General features: G+C 39.0%; 1 protein-coding gene across 5 annotated transcripts; it reads left to right on the forward strand.

Annotated features, from left to right (window-relative positions):
- Window positions 1-8,091: 8,091 nt before the first annotated feature.
- On the forward strand, window positions 8,092-17,718 carry katnbl1 (katanin p80 subunit B-like 1). 5 transcript variants are annotated; one of them, XM_039598695.1, is made up of 10 exons: window positions 8,092-8,682; window positions 12,336-12,463; window positions 12,602-12,639; window positions 13,386-13,650; window positions 13,775-13,890; window positions 13,987-14,037; window positions 14,761-14,850; window positions 15,123-15,227; window positions 15,967-16,060; window positions 16,641-17,718. In XM_039598695.1, exons 2-10 carry the CDS (start codon window positions 12,350-12,352, stop codon window positions 16,671-16,673), a joined length of 906 nt encoding a protein of 301 aa, XP_039454629.1. In that variant the 5' UTR covers window positions 8,092-8,682; window positions 12,336-12,349; the 3' UTR covers window positions 16,674-17,718. The 5 variants fall into 5 exon arrangements, with proteins under 5 accessions (XP_039454629.1, XP_039454630.1, XP_031601980.1 ...); XM_039598696.1 differs by having other exon boundaries at window positions 12,339-12,463; XM_031746120.2 differs by lacking the exon at window positions 8,092-8,682 and adding an exon at window positions 11,625-11,780.
- Window positions 17,719-17,810: the final 92 nt, after the last annotated feature.

A 17,810-nucleotide genomic window follows, 5' to 3' on the forward strand; every position in this document is an offset into this window, starting at 1 on the left:
CGATTTCCCATCAGCAAACTCGGACCCAATTGTTCTGCGAACCCCATCATGGCATCCCTGGTTAGGTTAGAGAGTCTCAGCAGATTGCAATGAACATAGTTAATGCGATCAACATTCTTATTAGGTGTCACCCAAAGAAATATACTTTCGAATTCTACCACTATCAGATTTACCAGCTTGTACTCATCTGGAACTCTCCTGGGCACTCCAATAGAGTCTAGGTTGGAGAGTTTAACCTAGGGTCATATGCATGTGTACCCTGGGTCCCTCTTTTCGGCCAAAATATGTCTCTTACCTCTGGCGGCTAAGGTAATGTGTGTGTGTGTTGTGGAATAGCCTTTAATACATGTTGTTCTCTAGCATTTTGAGCCACCCAATCAAGCCAGAGGTTACTGTCCTTGAAACCGGTGGCACGCTTTATCAAATCCTTAGGCTTCAGTCTAGAGTAATCTGTCGTCAGAAGTAATCTCTCTTTTGGTTCCTGTTCCTTTTGAGCTACTGTTCCCGAAGTTACCATCTGATCAGTCAGAATGGTGATTAAGGTTTCTCTGAACGGCTTAGACTTTGCATCAACTAAATTTACCCTAAGCATATCATGGGGTGATTGCAGACCCATACATCATATGCTCTCCAGCTACTACTAGCTCCTGTACACTTAATGACGCCACACAAATCAAACATGAATGAGCTGGTAGACCCTTTAACATAATTCAACTCTATGCCATTATTCATGCTGAGACACTCATCACCTTTACCTGACACCTCGCGCTTTTGTCGTTTTTACCGATCCCATATTGGCAAGTACAGTCTCAGGAAGTGCTGGGCTGGACTGGCCTCCGTGTTCAGACAACTGGTCCGGAGTGCCCTGCAAAATATAAACAATAAACAACACAGCCATAGTTAATATCATTGCATACAATAAACATGTAGTTGTAAGGAACATTCTAATCAGTTTTCTCATTATGTGTCTCTGATTCGTGTGTTTGCATCATGTTATATAAACTTTATATCCTGGAATGAAACTCCCCTGCTTTTGTGGAGTCCTCAACTTGTCACCGCTCCTTTCTGCTGGCGTGGCGACCTTCTGCGCTGCTCCTCTTCTTTCTTCGGCCTCCCAGGTAGACTACTGGTTGGCCCGTTGCACAGGTGAGAGGATTTATTTTGCCTCTGCTCGTTATCGTTGACACCTGTGTTAGTTAAAGATGAGTTTTCCTCTAGCAAGCTCTCATGTGCTGGCGCACACTGCGACCAATGATACCAGGCATCGCCTTTCCCTTTTAGTTGACCTGCTATAGTTGTTCTGGCAACGACCTCATAAGGACCAGTCCAGCGTGGCTCCTTCCACTGCTGGAGTTCCTCGTGGGCTCAAATTCAGTTCCTTGCTTGCAGACTATAGCATAGCCTGCTTTCGATCCTTCTTCATCACGATGACAGCAGCCATCTATGAACCAATCCTCAGCTCCAGGGATAGGTTCTGCTTGTAAATCTTCCCTAACTTTCCCTTCAACTTCTGCTTTCTTAGTACAATCATGAGGTTCTCCTGATTGATTCCTTCATGTGTAAATGTCAGATTTGGAGCATCTAAAACTTTACTCAGTCTCTGTTGTGCTAATGATGTCATAGTGAACGCCTGCGAGTTCACCTATGCCACCACACTATGTGTAGTCAGAACTTTTGGTGGGTGTTCTCTCACTACATGTGCTGTTTTCTATATTATTTTGGCAACCCCTGGTGAATGCTGTATGCATGTAGGGTGCCTTGCTTCTGTTGGACTCCACCTTATGCTGACATACATAAGTACCTGTCTTTCTTTATTCAATCATCTTCCGGGGTGAGAGACCTCTGCACAGCTCAGACGCCAGTTGCAAGAGCTCTCTAACATTAGAATCATCAGCTGTGACTTATATGGTATTATTTCGGTACTTTACACGTCACACAGTCTTGAACATTGTTTGTATGGGGAGTTCCTCTTTTTTGTGTCTATATCTATTAATATGCCTTGTGCACTAAAACTTCCTGTTTTTCAATCTGGCTGAGCACTTGTTTGTGAGTCAAAGGTGGCCTTGCTCTACAAGCCTTCATTATTAGAGTACACATTAAAAATATTTCTTTTATTCCTAACACCAGTCCCCCTTTTTCATTTCTCACTTGAGAAATGAACTAATTCCTAATTTATCACATTAAGTTTACTTCAATACAATTCAATTGAATTTTATTTATATAGCGCCAAATCACAACAAAAGTTACCTCAAGGCGCTTCATAGATACAGAGAAAACCCAACAATCTTGTGACGCCCTATGAGCAAGCACTTTGGCAACAGTGGGAAGGAAAAACTCCTTTAACAGGAAGAAACCTCCGACAGAACCAGGCTCAGGTACGGGCAACCATCTGCTGCGACCGCTTGGCGTGAGCTAACAGAGGCTTTGACGAGAGAGACCTAATATTTAATAATCCATATTTCACTGTTTTATTCTTCGGTTCAGATGTGGATTCTGTATTGTTCTTGCTTTGTTACTATTAATGTTTAATTTGTTTTATTGCTAGATTTGGTTTGTTGTTGTCTGTTTGGGAGCTGACATAGTCTCTATGGATAAGGGTCTTTGGCAGGGTAGCATCAGGAGAGAAGCTCCAGAGAGGCATGTTCCCTGTTAAAGCTAAAATATAACAAAAGAGATTATGCTAAACAAACAAAACCTTTCAATTCCCCAACCCTATCTGTCTCCTCAACGGGTTGTATGTTTTCAATGTTTAAAATAAATCAAACAAATAACTTAAGCTGTGTGACAGCACCTTGCGTTTACGCCAGGCTGTGAGCTGCCCTAAATCTACTTGCTACACCCCCTTTCCACCTAGTTCAATTTTTTAATCCTAATTTAAACTATTCCTGACTTCCCTCAATGCACACTGTAAAGTGTAAAAGATACAATTAGCTTTCTCCTGGTAAAAGGTCCTACATTATTTTCTCGACCTTTGGAAACATCCTCTATCGAGTTAACCCATTTCATTTTTCAAACTTAGGCCTGATTTCTTCGCCCCTTTAACGGGTAGCGCATATCCGGTCTGAACACTGTGTTTGGGCAATTTACTTAATTGTTGCAGGATTTCTATGTTATGTAAAGTTCCTCTCATCCCTTTTATGCTTCCATTATAACCTATGTCTAACAAGCTTTTGATCTTCTTTGTAATATAAACAACTAGGTGTATTTGTGCTCTGTTCTTCTCCTTTCTCTGGTTGGTTCCGTTCGATCTCAGGCTTCCAGGATTCTTGCCACCCTGTGGTCGCTGTGGTCCTGAACTCTTCTCCTGTAAAGGATAGAAAACAAACAGCCTCTCTCTGCTACACCTCACTAATCTACTATATTCATCTAAGGTTCCTTTAATCATTCAAAGTTGTTTCACCATATCATGTTCGGGGCTCTGTCCTCTATATTAACTTTACTTAATCTCCATGCCCTTCATGTGTGTGAGCAACACTTTTAGTTTTATTAAACACGCCCAGGGTAAGATATAAACCATCACCATCTAAGCATAGAAACAGATCAAAAGAACCACAAAACAATTTCTATATCTAAATTATCAAAACCCCAAACGCGTCATAAAACGATCCTAAAACCCATTTCAAATTAAACCTTAAATCCTGTAACTCCCCTTTTGTGACACATCTTATGTGTTACAAACTCAAAATCCTTCACTCGAGCTTAGGAGATTAAAAGAAAAGGTTAGTCATATCATATTAGATATTCATGCTCCGGCTCTTCAAACCTGTGTTTAAGGAATGAAATCAAATTAATCATTATGTCAAATCTTTTCTTGGCTCCATCCCCAGCCTGCATCCTTGGAACTTCCTAAAAACAAAACCTGTATGTTAACCAGAACTTCACATTTCATACTCAGTTTTTCCCCACTTATGATCCAATCTGTGTTATAAGAAAGAAAACTTAAAACAGAACAGTTATCAGTCATGTGTCTAACCTTAGTCCAGTCTTTATCTCAGTGTCCAGTCGGTCCAACCTATGGTCTGCTTCATCCGTCCAGTCACCATCCATTTACACACATTCACTCACATGCATTAACATCAGGTATTGCTGACAGTGGAGACTATCTCGCAAATATTCAGTCTTCACTCTCAGCAACATCAACTCATTTATTTGTTTTACTTTGTTTTTAAGAAAATAGTTCTTTCTGCTTTTTAGACTGGATTGGCTCGCGGCAATCCTTTTAGACAGAGAGTTAGCCTTCTCCTCTGCCTATTGTAATCTGGAGAAGATCACCTTTATGTTTGTTCTCCCGAGACTTTTTGTCAGCGCTGTTATCCACTCTTTTGCAGGCCTGCTTAGAACAAAAGTGAGAAAAAGAGAGCTGATTATTGGCTCATCCAAACACAAAACAAAATCACCTGACAGGTTTTTCTAAGTGCACTGTTACAAAAATGATGGACCCCCTTAGACATGTGCATGTTTGATAAAACTCCCTCCATTAAAATAAGAAAACAGCACAAATCTAACCGATAGAAGTAACCCATCACTACAACAACAACCTCAACAATCTTAAACACAGAACATTTTGCCACAGGTTCTTCAGGGTCCTGACACTCTCAGGTCAACTAACATCACCTCACCTGCTCAATACACAGAAAATCTCGTTAAACACCACACAACTTGCACACCATCATCACTAACTTCTAAATTTTCTCTTCTGAAAACTTACTACACACTAAGCGAGTTGGACAACATGATAAACAGACTCCTATGCTAAACCTGCTATCTGATCTTCATGAGCTCTTTTGTATTCTAAGGTTAACGCATTTTCTATTTGTGTGTGTGATTATGTATATGTTTCTTTTCGTGGTTTTTTCAGACTCCCTCACAAGGTTCCACTTAAACAGTCAGTTTTTCTCTTTCCCAAATTTGATCTCCCTCCTTAAATAACAACATTCCTTGTCCTCAGCCAGAAGTTAGAGCTTGATTTTCAGGTTCAGGGAACAATTCACCCTGAAAGACAGTGAGTGTCTCCCCTCTTCGGCTCATCACTCGTCATTGTTAATGACGTTTCCCCCTCTGCCCCAGCGGCTTTACCCTTGTAGTCCCGTCTCCTCCAGTGAGTCCAGCTCACTTAGGGACCTAGGTTCAAGCAATCGTGACTGCGCCTTGCCTTAGGTTGTCCCAGGGTTTCGAGGTGGGATCTTACCCGTCATGGGCTGTCCAGCCTTCCATGCTTCGCCTGATACGGGGCCAACTGGGCACGGGTGCTATGAGGGAGGGACACACTGACTCTGGAAATCAAAGGAGTGTAAGCTGCTTTCTTCATTTCATCAGTATATTATGCTATCTCACTTCTTGATTATTCCCAACATTTCACCTGTAACAATTTGTGTACGTGTGTTTTCAATTCATTAATGTAAATGTTAGTTCATGTATTTATTTTCTCAGTTTTTCTTTTTCTAAAACATGTAATTAATATATTTTATTACTTTTTCTTAAGACATTCAGTCTCTAATTGCTCTGTTTTCATGCTGCAACGTCTCTCCCCAGCTATAATCAGACTTCCTGTTTGACGCACACAGTTCTCTCTCAGGCCTCCTCTATTCACGCACTCTCCTATGAGTTATTATTACTTATTTATTATTTTGTACAAATCACACAGAATCATTCAAATCAAGTACTCACAACATTCACACACTTAGCAGCACTCAAAATACGCTTTCCTAAGAGCATTTTATCAAACATGCTTGCTTAGAATCAGAAAGAGCAAGTAGACAACACTCAGTGCGCCTGTCCTCTTAAAAAGAAGAGAAATAAACACATATGGGACAATTCTCCCCATCTTAGACGAAATGTGACCTTAAATGTCCGTTTCTAAGTCATGTTCTTCTCTACACACGACTCTTGGCCTCCAGGGCATAAAACTTTGAGCATAATCTTTTACTTTACAAGAACCCTCATACGTGCAATAAGACTGCTATATGTGCACTTCTTTCTTTGACAAAGTTGTATTTTGTATTTTCTTACTCAGCTATATATAGTATTGGTATTCTATTTTATTCTATTCTACTTTATTTTATTGCATTCCAGTGTTTTCTAATTTCTGCTGCATAACTTTGCACTTTTGCTTTAACAAAACAAATTTCCCAGCTGTGGGACTAATAAAGGTCATCTTTATCTTTAACTAGCCCTAACCTAAATCCTGTCTCATCCACTGCTGAAATTCTAGTTCAATGAACACGTGTGTTGCAGTTTTAAAATTAAAAGAGGAAGTAACTCACACCCAAGTACTGTGTGTGTGTGTTAATATCTGTGTCCCTTTAAATGAAAAAAGGTGAACACATGTGGTGAGTTTTCCTCAATTTACACAAAATATGACATTAAATATCCTTTTCTAATTCCTGTTCTTCTTTAAACACCATGAATGACCTCCAGGTCATAACCTTTGGACTTATAACTCTGATATAAGTCCACACAGCGCACCAAGCACAGAGAAAATTCAACCTCAGTGCTTCAGAATTCTCCTCAAAATTCAGAAACTGTTTCTGTCATTTATCTCCCCAAGAACTTCATCATATGGACCTCGCCGAGTCCAGTAATCTTCAGCACATGTATCTCACTGCAGCCAGTGAAGATTTAAAAACAGTTTATTGTCTCAGTTTACCCAGTATTCACTTATCAGGTGGACCGCAGCCGATCCATACATCTCAACACAATCGTGTGTCCACATTTACACAACTTATTCTTTACTTGTATCACAACACATCTAGTAATATCATCAGAATTACTTCAACATGGTAAACATTGATTTTCCTTTAAAATCAACTTACCCTTAAAACTCAAGATCACAGCTGACTCGATTCTCTGAAATCCTGAGTCAGTTAAAACACCTTGCTCAACTCACGGTGTTCTTTTCTCGGACCCCTTCGTCCGAGCTCACTCTTTTTACCCCGGCATCTCCCCCAGATTGTTACGAGATCTTCATAAACCCAAAAGTAAGCATATTATTTCCCTAATCAAAAGTGAAGCCGTTCCTTACACAGTAATTCTTCATCCAACAGCCTTTGTGTTTTGAAACTAAAAGAGGAAGGAACAGGGCCCAATTTTAAACTGTGCATGTTGTCACTGAACAACACACACACACAGACACAGACCCAGGGCAATTCTTCCTGGATCATTTATTAACGTTCGTTATTTTCTGGACCTCAGCAGATCCACCAAAATTCATATAAATATATCAGCCATTAACCGATTTATTTCTTTTCCTCAGACCACGCCGGATATGTTACTTCAGCACAATAAACACTGATTTTCCTTCAAAATCAGTTTACCAAGAGCCACAAAACCATTTCTGACTCGATTTTCTGAACTTCTGTGTCACTTAAACATCCTGACAGCACCAGGTGTTTCTGTCGGACTTCCTCGTCCGAACTTAATCCTTTTACTTGCAAATGAGCGTCTCCCAAAATGATCCTCTTGATCATTAGCTATTCACCGAGCCCACAACTCGGCAACACCACCTGACGTATGCCCACGCCGGAGCTCCTCTTTGAAGTCTCAAAGAAGTACAGGATTCTCCAATCCCGTGAGTTTGACACTTATTAAACCATAAGCTGACCAATAACTCTTATATTCTTCTCTATTCCTAAACATGCATTGGTCTCTTTTTCTTCTTTACCATGAAATACCATATAACCTTTTAACTCAGTACTGTCTGTTTCTCAAAGTTTCATTATCCTTGCTTCAAAGCTTCTCATTACTTCCAAGTTACTCATTCATTACTTCAACGTTTTACTTTATTCTCGAGAATTCAGTTTTACCCCTACTGCGCCAATTTAGTAGTTAAGATCATCTACTCAGCGAACAGATAATTTAGAATTCAGTCAATTTGCACAAATTTGCTTATTGAACAGGTTTGTGCGTACCTCTTAATCTTTTTTAGACCGGTCTTCTGTTCGCCTCATATCAGATCCAACCTTCGGCCACATTAGTTCTCTCTGATTTAATCTAGAAACTTCACGGTCTGCCGTACACAGAATCTCTTTTCCCTTTTCTTTAACAAGAGATACTCAAAAATTCTGCAAATTCTCTCCACTCAGGAGGAGGCTCACAGCTTTATTCTTACTCTGTTTCTGGTTGGATTAAAATAACTCTTATATTAGAATCACCCTGTCCAGTGATACAGTATTTCAAAATCACCAAAGGCACGCTCACAAAACAGGAAAATGCTTCAGCAGCCTTAATGGGATCCCCGTGGGCCTCTCACTGTCTATTTCCAAGCACCTCTAATGAAACACCGGCACAATGAGCATGCCCTTTATCTACCCCTCATTTAATCAATGTATCTATTCTTTGTTAAAATTAAAAGGGGAAGTGACCGCACCCAAATTTTGACTGCGCACTTTTCCCCAGCAAAAAGAACGGAAAAAGAGACTTTTACAGCCCCTCTCACACACAGCCTGCAGCCGGCTGGCACTTAAATCATTTCAGACAGTTTCTTACGTCACGGTTTCCAGCTGTATGAGTGGGTCCCTATACACACCGCTGCTCGTCTTTAAGAGACGTCAACAGGTCTGCAAATTCTCCAGGAATATCAACAAAAACACAGCTTTTCTTGGCCCACGGCGGGTCCACAAATTTTCACTGACCACAGCGGGTCCACAAATCTTCGCTGACCACGGCGGGTCCACAAATGCATAGGTAATACTTTTTAATCGTCTCTCATAGCTCACAGTATTTATTCTCAGAGTTACTTCAACACAACAGACCTTAGTTTCACTTTACTGCTCGGCTGGCTTTACTGCAAAACCTCAAGCTTACGGCTGGCCTGAGTTTCTCTTAGCTCATATATCAACTCCTCGGACCTTCGTGTCCGGTATTTATCCTTTTTCTCTTATTTAAGTGTCTCCCTAACAATGATCCTCTGCGATCACCAGGGCTATATCTGAGGCCACAACTCTCAGCGGGGCCCTCCCCCTAGTATAATCCTAGGAAACGTCTTTCCCAGGGAGGGAGTTCTCCAACTCCTTGACTTTAGACACTTTTAATCTCTTTTAATCTCTCTTATTTCCTTAAAAACAACGTCTCTAGTTACTTTTAGCTCAGTACTGCTTTTTCCGAGCGACCGTGAACACAATACTACTCTTAAGTTTCACTTTCGTTGCAACAAAGGTTTTCGTTTCAAACAAAACTCAAAACAGAGATCAACGGATGACCACTTGACTACATATTCTAGAATTATAATCCACTACAGCACAATTTCAGTTTAAGAGGTTTGTGCCTTACCTTTTGTGGGGCCCAATAGTCAAGCGATCACCGTGACGTCTGCCGTTCGATCACCTGATCTGGCCTCGACCTCCGCCGACAACAAACACCTGTACCTCTTACTGCTGATCTTTAGTTGCCCTGCATCCTCCACCAAATGAAGCGAGATCGATCAACTGCAGACCAGACAACAAACGACGGAGGCCCAGAAAAGTGCAATCAAACGATGAGTTTATTGACAACGGAGAACAACCGTCAGCATATGGCTTATTTGCTCTGACAAAATATACACTGAGTTCTGGTTTTATAGCATAGAGGATCACACCCCACATACACGTCAATACAGGTCAAAAATACATTATGTCCAGTCATTGTTTACAGACAAGGGTACATCTTGTACATCTCTAATAACTATAAACAGACATATAACTTCTCTCTTTGATAACACCTTCCTTTTAAGGTAATAACTTCAAGCTTCAGGGCCTCTAAGGGCTAATAATGGACCCTCGTCCTCAATCACTAAGTAGACTGAATTGGCGCAGGTCTCAAATAAGAAGCAGAAGACACTTGGGCCTTCGCTCAGGCCTGCTACTAGATTTATGTGTATTGTAAGCATGCATGCAATTAACCTGCTATGTTCTCATCTTCCTTCAACATGTATCACCTGGACACTCTCACCAGTGAAGCTTAAAACCCTCTTGGATAGAACATCAACTCTAAACAAGCACAGTTATGCATTGTGTATAAAATAAACTCAACCTGTGAATAAAATGAATGTGATGACAAACATATTCAATGCAATATGAACCCTGTAAACAATATTACTGATAAAATAATACTGTAGAACATGTTATTAATGCATTTATCATAAGGCAGATTATATGGCAGCAATAAAAGAATCTCTAAATCCCAACACATGGAACAAATGAGAGAAGCCCATTAACCACAGGTCCAAACAGACTGACTGGACGAGGTCATCATAACAAACAAGCACTTTCAGTTATAGAATTCAATCACAATTTCCAGTGGACCAGCTTTTAGATATATAACAAATGCACTACAGTATGAATGCATATTTTCAACATATAGGTGGTGATAGTGTTCCAATCCTTTAACAAAACACAAAGACAAACTGCTCAGCAATCAGAAATACATCAGCAAAGTCAGTCAGTAACAACAGTGATATAATCCAAAGTGGTATACTTATCCTTCTCTCCTCTCTTCTTCCTGTTTTTATAGCCACTTTTCTTTTTTTACTTTGCCTTGCTAATCACAATGTATACTGTAGACACCTGCAGAAAAACAAATTGTTGCATAGTTGCAACAATTTGCAACAATTTGCAACTATGTAAAAATGGATAACAGGTTCAACTGCATTTCTCATAAATGACAGAAAGCAAGGTCAGGATGTTCTAGAAATACACTTCTAAGCATCGCCATCAACACACCTCAGAAAAATCATCTGTTTTTAATCAATAAAGTGGAAAATGATTGAGTACATAGTTGCACTCAATCATTTTCACAGTTCATAAAGAAAATGTGTACTGTATAAATACAGTTAGGCTTTGGTTTGCAGGTAGAACCATGACTTAAACATATAGTAGAATGGTTATAATCCACCTTTCACTAAATACAGCGCACACGTGGTCCATACAATGAGGAGGTACCCACTGAGTTATTTCAACTGGGCTTTGGAGCTATCATTCTGGCTGCCATGTTGGAAGTTACACTTTTGGCATACATTTAAGGAAAATTACAGTCTTAGAGACTATTATAGTCTTTACAGTATGTATGCATTTACTTTTACTAGATTAAAGCAGTGCTTTTGTTTATTCACATTTGTTTGTGGGAGCCTGGACGCTTTAATAAATGTACATGCTACACAGGTAAATACAGGTAAAATCTAATTAAATAAGTTTTGCAAAGTGTGAAACTTTTCCAGTTTTTCAAGAAAATATATTTTTCTTAATGACATGAGTGGTTCCAGCCTTTCTACACAGGTCTGGGGATGTCAAGTTAAGTATTTTTAGATTTTAGGTTTGAATAAAGATGGAAAAATGCCACATTTATCTGGGGTTTTTTTCCCTTTCCATTGTGATGGTTAAAATGTAACATAAACCCAACAACAGTATACTAATTATAAGCTCTTTTTTTATTTTACAATGATTTTTTTTCTAAATTTATCCTTATTAAGGATGGAGAATAATTTAAAAAGAAGTGCTACTACACAGTTGTGTTTTCAGCTTCTGCAAGACTGCCTTCTTGCATTACACGCTATTTGACACCAGGTGGCGCCACAGCACAAAGTTGTGTTGTAATGTCCAGCAGTCGTCGCTAAAACTGCAGCTTTTTTTTTTTTTTTTGCCAAAATCAATCCCACAATCCTCACGCACCGGCGGTGTATTCATTTGAATGGTAAAACTGAAACGCTTGCGATCGTGCACAGAGGGAGTTGCTTTAGTGTTTAACCAGTTTTTCACGTTTTGGATTCTACACATCTGAGGAGCGATCGTAACACCTCACAAAATGAATCGGTTGGTATTCAACTCGGGGGCGTACATGATAAAAGTGACAACTTTACCTTTAACGAAGACATACGTTCACAAGGCTAACCAGCTAGCTAGCTCGCACTAGCGGCCCAGCTTGTTGCTCTTTACGTCTCCCGTGTTGTCTTGTGAGTTGAGCTTAATGCTAACAGTTAAAGCTAACCCTAGACATCACAGTGAGATTGTGGACATTATTTTAATGGGAGGCGTCACGAAATGCAACTTTACACCTCTTTTGTCATCGTTTATTTTCACACTTGCAAAGAAGGAAACTTACAGCCTTAACTTTTACAGCATACAATGTTTTTGCGACTTTCAGCCATATGAGCTAACGGGAGCTAACGCCTTTGCAACTAAAATTGAGCATTTTGGTTTAGTTTATCTTGTTTCACTGAACTAATTTGAGTCAAACTGCTTCATCTGGGAACGTATGCTCTTGACATTTAGCTGGCCTATTCATAGTCGTGCCACAACATAGTCCTGGCTTTTGGCTCCTTAGCCTCGACTTATACCTCTCAATTATTTTCCAATTTGTTTCTCCAGCAGTGTTCCTTATTATGGCAGCTGGTAAGCATGTTTGGCAACGGGAAGTCCTGAAGGTCAACCACAAAAACTCCAATGGCTTTCTGCGACCCAGCGTGCCTAGTTCTGCTGAGAAGAATATGAAGCAGGTATAAGGATATAATGGGAAATACCATGACTAATTGTGTAAACAGCTGCCCATGTGTCTTTTAAATCCTGGTGACTGTAAAGTACAGTTCAGTGGCATTGTAGCAGTAGTGGCCTCATCCCCTATCCTTTTGTTTTAGGTGGATATTATTAATAAGGAAGAATTAGATAAAGACAGGTGAGTCTCTGATCCACATCTGAGGGGGTTCATCAAATTATGATCACTCATTGCCTGTGTCCCACAGATCATCCTTGCATCCGCACTAATATGTTTTTGTTTTTAAGCTGTTTTAATATGAAAGTAAAATCTCCTTTTGTACTAAACCCTCTGTAAACAGATTACTTTAACCACTCATCCACACTGGGTCTGTGTGCTGGTGTAATTACGAAGCAGTAGGTTAGTTGTTTTTTGAAAATATATTGAAGAAGGAAAAGCAAAAGCAAATAGTAAGACCAGAGATTTTTTTTTTTTTTTTTTGTTTGCTTGGATCAATGATAATAGGGAGCTGTCGCAAAGCAAATACAGCAACATATTAGAGGGCTACTGGGAGCCGTCACTGTATGACGCCATGGAAAAGATACACATGAAAAGCACGAAATCATAGAACGTATGTGAGAGTGGCTGTGATATTTTGGCTTTATAATTATGACTGATAAGAGCCCACAAAGAAGCAAACATAGGTGTCTGGGAAATGATGTTGACTGGAGGGGCAGAAACAAAGTCTGGATGTTTAGGGGTCTTAAAATTAACAAATGTCAACACAAAAAACATATTAGTGTGGATGTACAACCAGTCACTGAACCATTAAAGCACCTTTCATTTACCATTAACCATTATCATGGTGGCTTTAATTTATATTTATGTTTTTTTTTTAACCTGTGACCGCTTTGCATCTGGCCAATCTCAACTTCTCCATTTGGCAGATTTCAGGTGCATTACAGAGTACACAGTCCAGGAAAAGTGAAGCAGGCGACATCTTGCAAAAGAAAGAGTTGTGCATTGGCGGAGGTGGGCGTAAAGCTGCACCGCAGATCATCAGATGTAGGCCGTTTATGTGACCCCGGCATGGCCAACAAGGAAAATGAGCTGACCTGCTCCGATGATGTCCGGGGCTGTGGATTTCCGGTGAACTCTGCAGAGGCCTCCAAGATGGCGGGGGCCAGCTCCAAGTACAGTGATTTTACTGAGGTGAGAAACAGAGCTCGAGCACCTCATTGTTTTTATTTCGTATGAAATATGAAGGCTTGTTGATTGAAAACTGCAACACTGAAAACACTGAGTTCCAATTTTTTCATTGTTTGTCTATACATAGCTCTCAAAGGACCATGAAGCTATGACCCAGGTTCTTTTTGGAAGAAGTCTTCGACTTAAAGTAGCCCTAACACTATGGCGAAAAAGTGCAAGTGAATTAGTGGCCTACCTAATAAGGTAAAACACTTGTGGCTACTGTTGGTTGATGGTTGTGTTTATTCTGTGATTACACACAATTTGTCATCTTCACCTCACATGTTTGTGGTTTCCCAGAATTCAAGACACAGGTGTGCTGCTTGACTGCTTACCTGTCTTAACAAACAAGTAAGTAATGTTATTTTTTGTTTGTTTATTTACATTTTAGCTTTTGAGTGTTTCAGCTTTACCTCCAGTGACCGTGCTGCACATTCGTCCAGTCAGCTGTTAATATACAAAGATTGTACTATTTTTAAAGCAGGAAATAGTCATGTTTTAGTAACAATTCTGAAATCGCAGTATACAAGCATGCATAGTCGCACCATGATACCTATATGGAGCTGTTGAAGCATGCTGGCAAAGTGAAAACTGTAATGTTTCAAAATTGTTCAGGTGAACTGCAAATCGGTTTATACCGGTTTGTTTTTTGGATGTGATTTAGTTATTAACAGGGCTATGGTAAAGATTGGCTACACTGCTATCTTACTGTCAGCTGGTAACACCACGTTTTGAAAAGATGTTTTCTGATGTTAATATAAATTTAGGCCATCAAAACAATCTTAACCTGCAAACCAGATTAACCAGAAACGTTTAAGTTACATAGCTTATTGGAATATAAAATATCCACTTTTTTCCTACTTTTAAGTTGAAAAATAGAATAAATAGGGTCGATCATTTACTGGGATATAAATCAAACTACTTAAAACCAAACATCACTGCAGCTCTGACAGCTTGTTAGATTTTTCTGTTGTTCTGCAGTGGACATGTTGGCCATTTTTCTTATTTTTCTTCTTCATGCCTGATTGCTGATGATCACCTCATTTGAACTTGTTTTATCTCCACTCTCATCAGCCTTCAAACAGAAGCACCATGTTTGTCACTTGGCTGCTGTGTTGACCTCATGCCCCAAGTCAAAACAATCCTTACCAGTAAATATGAAGAGTAAGTGGCAATTCATTCTAACAATATCTATCTTTTTTTTCTTCTTGATCATTATATGAAGGTGTGCTGAGTTTAAAGCAGTTAGATTTGTCGTTTATAAACCTAAAGATGATTGTGTGCTCCTCTGGGAAGTTTAAGCTTGTCTGATAAATAGATAATGAACAGAGGAGAGAGCAGCTAAAGCCTCTTGAAGGAGTCGAGAAATTCTTTTGACTTGTAAATCTCATATGTAATAACATTTTGAATTCAACTAACTGTTCTTTTTCTGACAGACACATAACTGTGGGTTTACACTGGGTTCAATCCGTCATCAAGAAATGGTGGCCAGAACTTTCTAGAACTGAAAAAAGACTGCAGGACAGTTGTGCAGAAGACAGGTGAGCCCTGTATGCTTTAATAAACCTAATGCAACCTCCAGACTTTAAATGTAGATGTTTAAAATCTTATTATTTTTCTAGTTTAACTGTCTGGTGAGTAATTCAAAATAAATCTTGGAAAGTTGGATCAATTTAAAGAAAAAAAGAATGCATGGGGATAAAACCAAAGATATTTCATTTTTAAGATGCATATTTGAAATCCAGTAAATGTTTTTAGTTATTCACTTTTGTGTTGTTCTTATGAGTATAATCTGCTGACCTCAGGCATGCTAGTTGGCCGTGTTGTCACAGGAAACATCCTGTTGCTTGCTTTCATTTCTGAAACATTTGTCATCCAGGCAGGTACGCCCTTATGTTGGATCATAGGCAGTTTAAAAACAAAAAGATGATGTTATCCTTAAACATTTCCACCAAGACTGTGCCAAGACTGTATCTCTTTTGCACTTTCCATGTATTGGATCAGTAATTAAATCAGATTAGATTAGATTAGATTAAACTTTATTGTCATTTTACAAGTTGCAGTTCAAGGCACCAAATGCAGTTAACCTCTAAACAGAAACCAGATAGACAATATGCACAGGACATGAATATAATACCAATATACGTATAATGCAAATATACAGAATGTGAGAAATAAAAATAATTACAGTGATGTGATGAATGAATAATACTATAGCTAATTAAGGTTATTTATCATTGTCAGTAATCACCATCAGTAATGTTTGTGTGTTTATTGTAGGAACATGGAAGTCATGAAGCAGCGGCTAAAGGACTTGTGGAAGGAAGGAACCCGATTATGTTTGGTTCCAGGAACTACGGGAGAGCTGGCAAAGGTGAGAAACATTACGACTGTTCCATCCCTCATAAGGGATTTTTTTTTTTTCTTTTTCACCTTGATATAGGTCACAGTGAAGACCGCTACTGTTGTAGTGTGGATCATTTATACTAAAGCAAACCATTTGATTTCTTGTTAAAAGTAAATGATAAAAATATAATAGAGCTGCATTAACCTTTTTTAGAAATGAGTGTTTTGTCACACTGATATTTCTGTTGCAGAACTGTTATCAGGCTCCACAGGTGCTCCTGCTGTTCTTTCACCCTCTGTTGATCTTGGGTGGATTCAGCAACCACTCCCATACTAAAAAGAAAAGACACAGATCCACCATAAGCTTTTGTGGTTGATCTTTTTTCAGTCTTCACATCCTGTTTTGTGATGGGATGAGAAAAAAAAAACACAAAAGATTTGTTTTATTAAATCTTTTAAAAGGAAATGCATTCACTAATTTTTACATGTTTGTAGCAGCTGAAATGTCAAATTAGCATCAATTTAGTTTGAAGTGTTGAGTGATCCAGTTTATGTGCATTTACTAGCTCTGACAACTTCTCATGTGCTATCTCTGCTTTGTGTTGCAGGGCATCGAGGCTTATCTGTTGCAGCTGCCCTGACAGTTGTCAATGTAGCATTCTCGGGATGTGACCACTACCGTCAATCAAGGCTGTGTTTCGAACTGATAATGGTGCAAGAGAAATGGACCAGTTGCTTTTGCTACTTCAAACTCAAACCTCTTAACTGGGACTGAACTTGACAATTCAAACACTTCCCTCACGTTTGAGCTGGAAACTCTGAAGGGAGGGCCAAGAGAGCCTTCCTGGACAGCAAATGACTGCTTCACATTGAAGTGGATTGTCTTTTTTGAGGGGCATGTTTAGTGGACCTCCATGAGACTGGGTGTAATTTCGCTCTATGAAGTGCCAAGGTCTTTGTCTCTCACTACACCACTCTCTTTCATGGAATGCAGATGCACTTGTGGATGTTGTTGATGTTTTGCATCTTGAGTTCTCCGGAAGAAGGAACTTGAATCTGCAACAGTCTTAAGTTATTAGAGTTTGTTTTTCTTGTTTTTTCGTTTTGCTCCTTCCTTTGACATTTGACTGTGTAATGTAAAATGTAAAAACAAGTGATTCTTTTAATCATCTTTTAAATAAATTAAAAATGCAATTTTATTGTTTGTTTTTTGTCTCCAGATTATCATATGGTACTGGGATGATGTCCTGTTAAACTGCAGCAGAAATAATCCCACAGTTTTTTTTCTTTTTTCTTTTCTTTTTTTTTTTTTTTAACTGGCTGAGCTCATTAAAATTTTGAAAATACCGTTTCGAATAATGAATGCCAAAATAACAATAAAGGTAAAATGATCTTGCTCACTAAGTTGAAGTGGCTAAACAGGTTTTTAAACATGCTCCTGCAGCGTTAATTTGACCTCGTGTTTTTTTTTTTCTTTTTTAAAAAATGTTATTAAAAATGGCTTTGTTTTCAAAACTGCATTGCTAAACGGAAAAAGGATTTATTTTATAATAGTAGTTTTGGGCTTTTTCAAAAATATAAAATGTATTGGCGTGGGAAACCAATGAAAAATACTCTGCTTTCTAGTTCGATTTAAAATTTCAATGAGTTTTATTTTGAGTTTTAAGAATAAAAGGCAAAAAACGAGCGAGTGGCGTTTCTGGTTTGTACAATAAAGTTTTTTGAAGTGACGTCATTTTCCGCAGCGAAGCTTCCGCTCCTTCGCTAAACAGCTCTTG

This window comes from Oreochromis aureus, linkage group 15, assembly GCF_013358895.1.
Source record: "Oreochromis aureus strain Israel breed Guangdong linkage group 15, ZZ_aureus, whole genome shotgun sequence".
Lineage (NCBI taxonomy): Eukaryota > Metazoa > Chordata > Actinopteri > Cichliformes > Cichlidae > Oreochromis > Oreochromis aureus.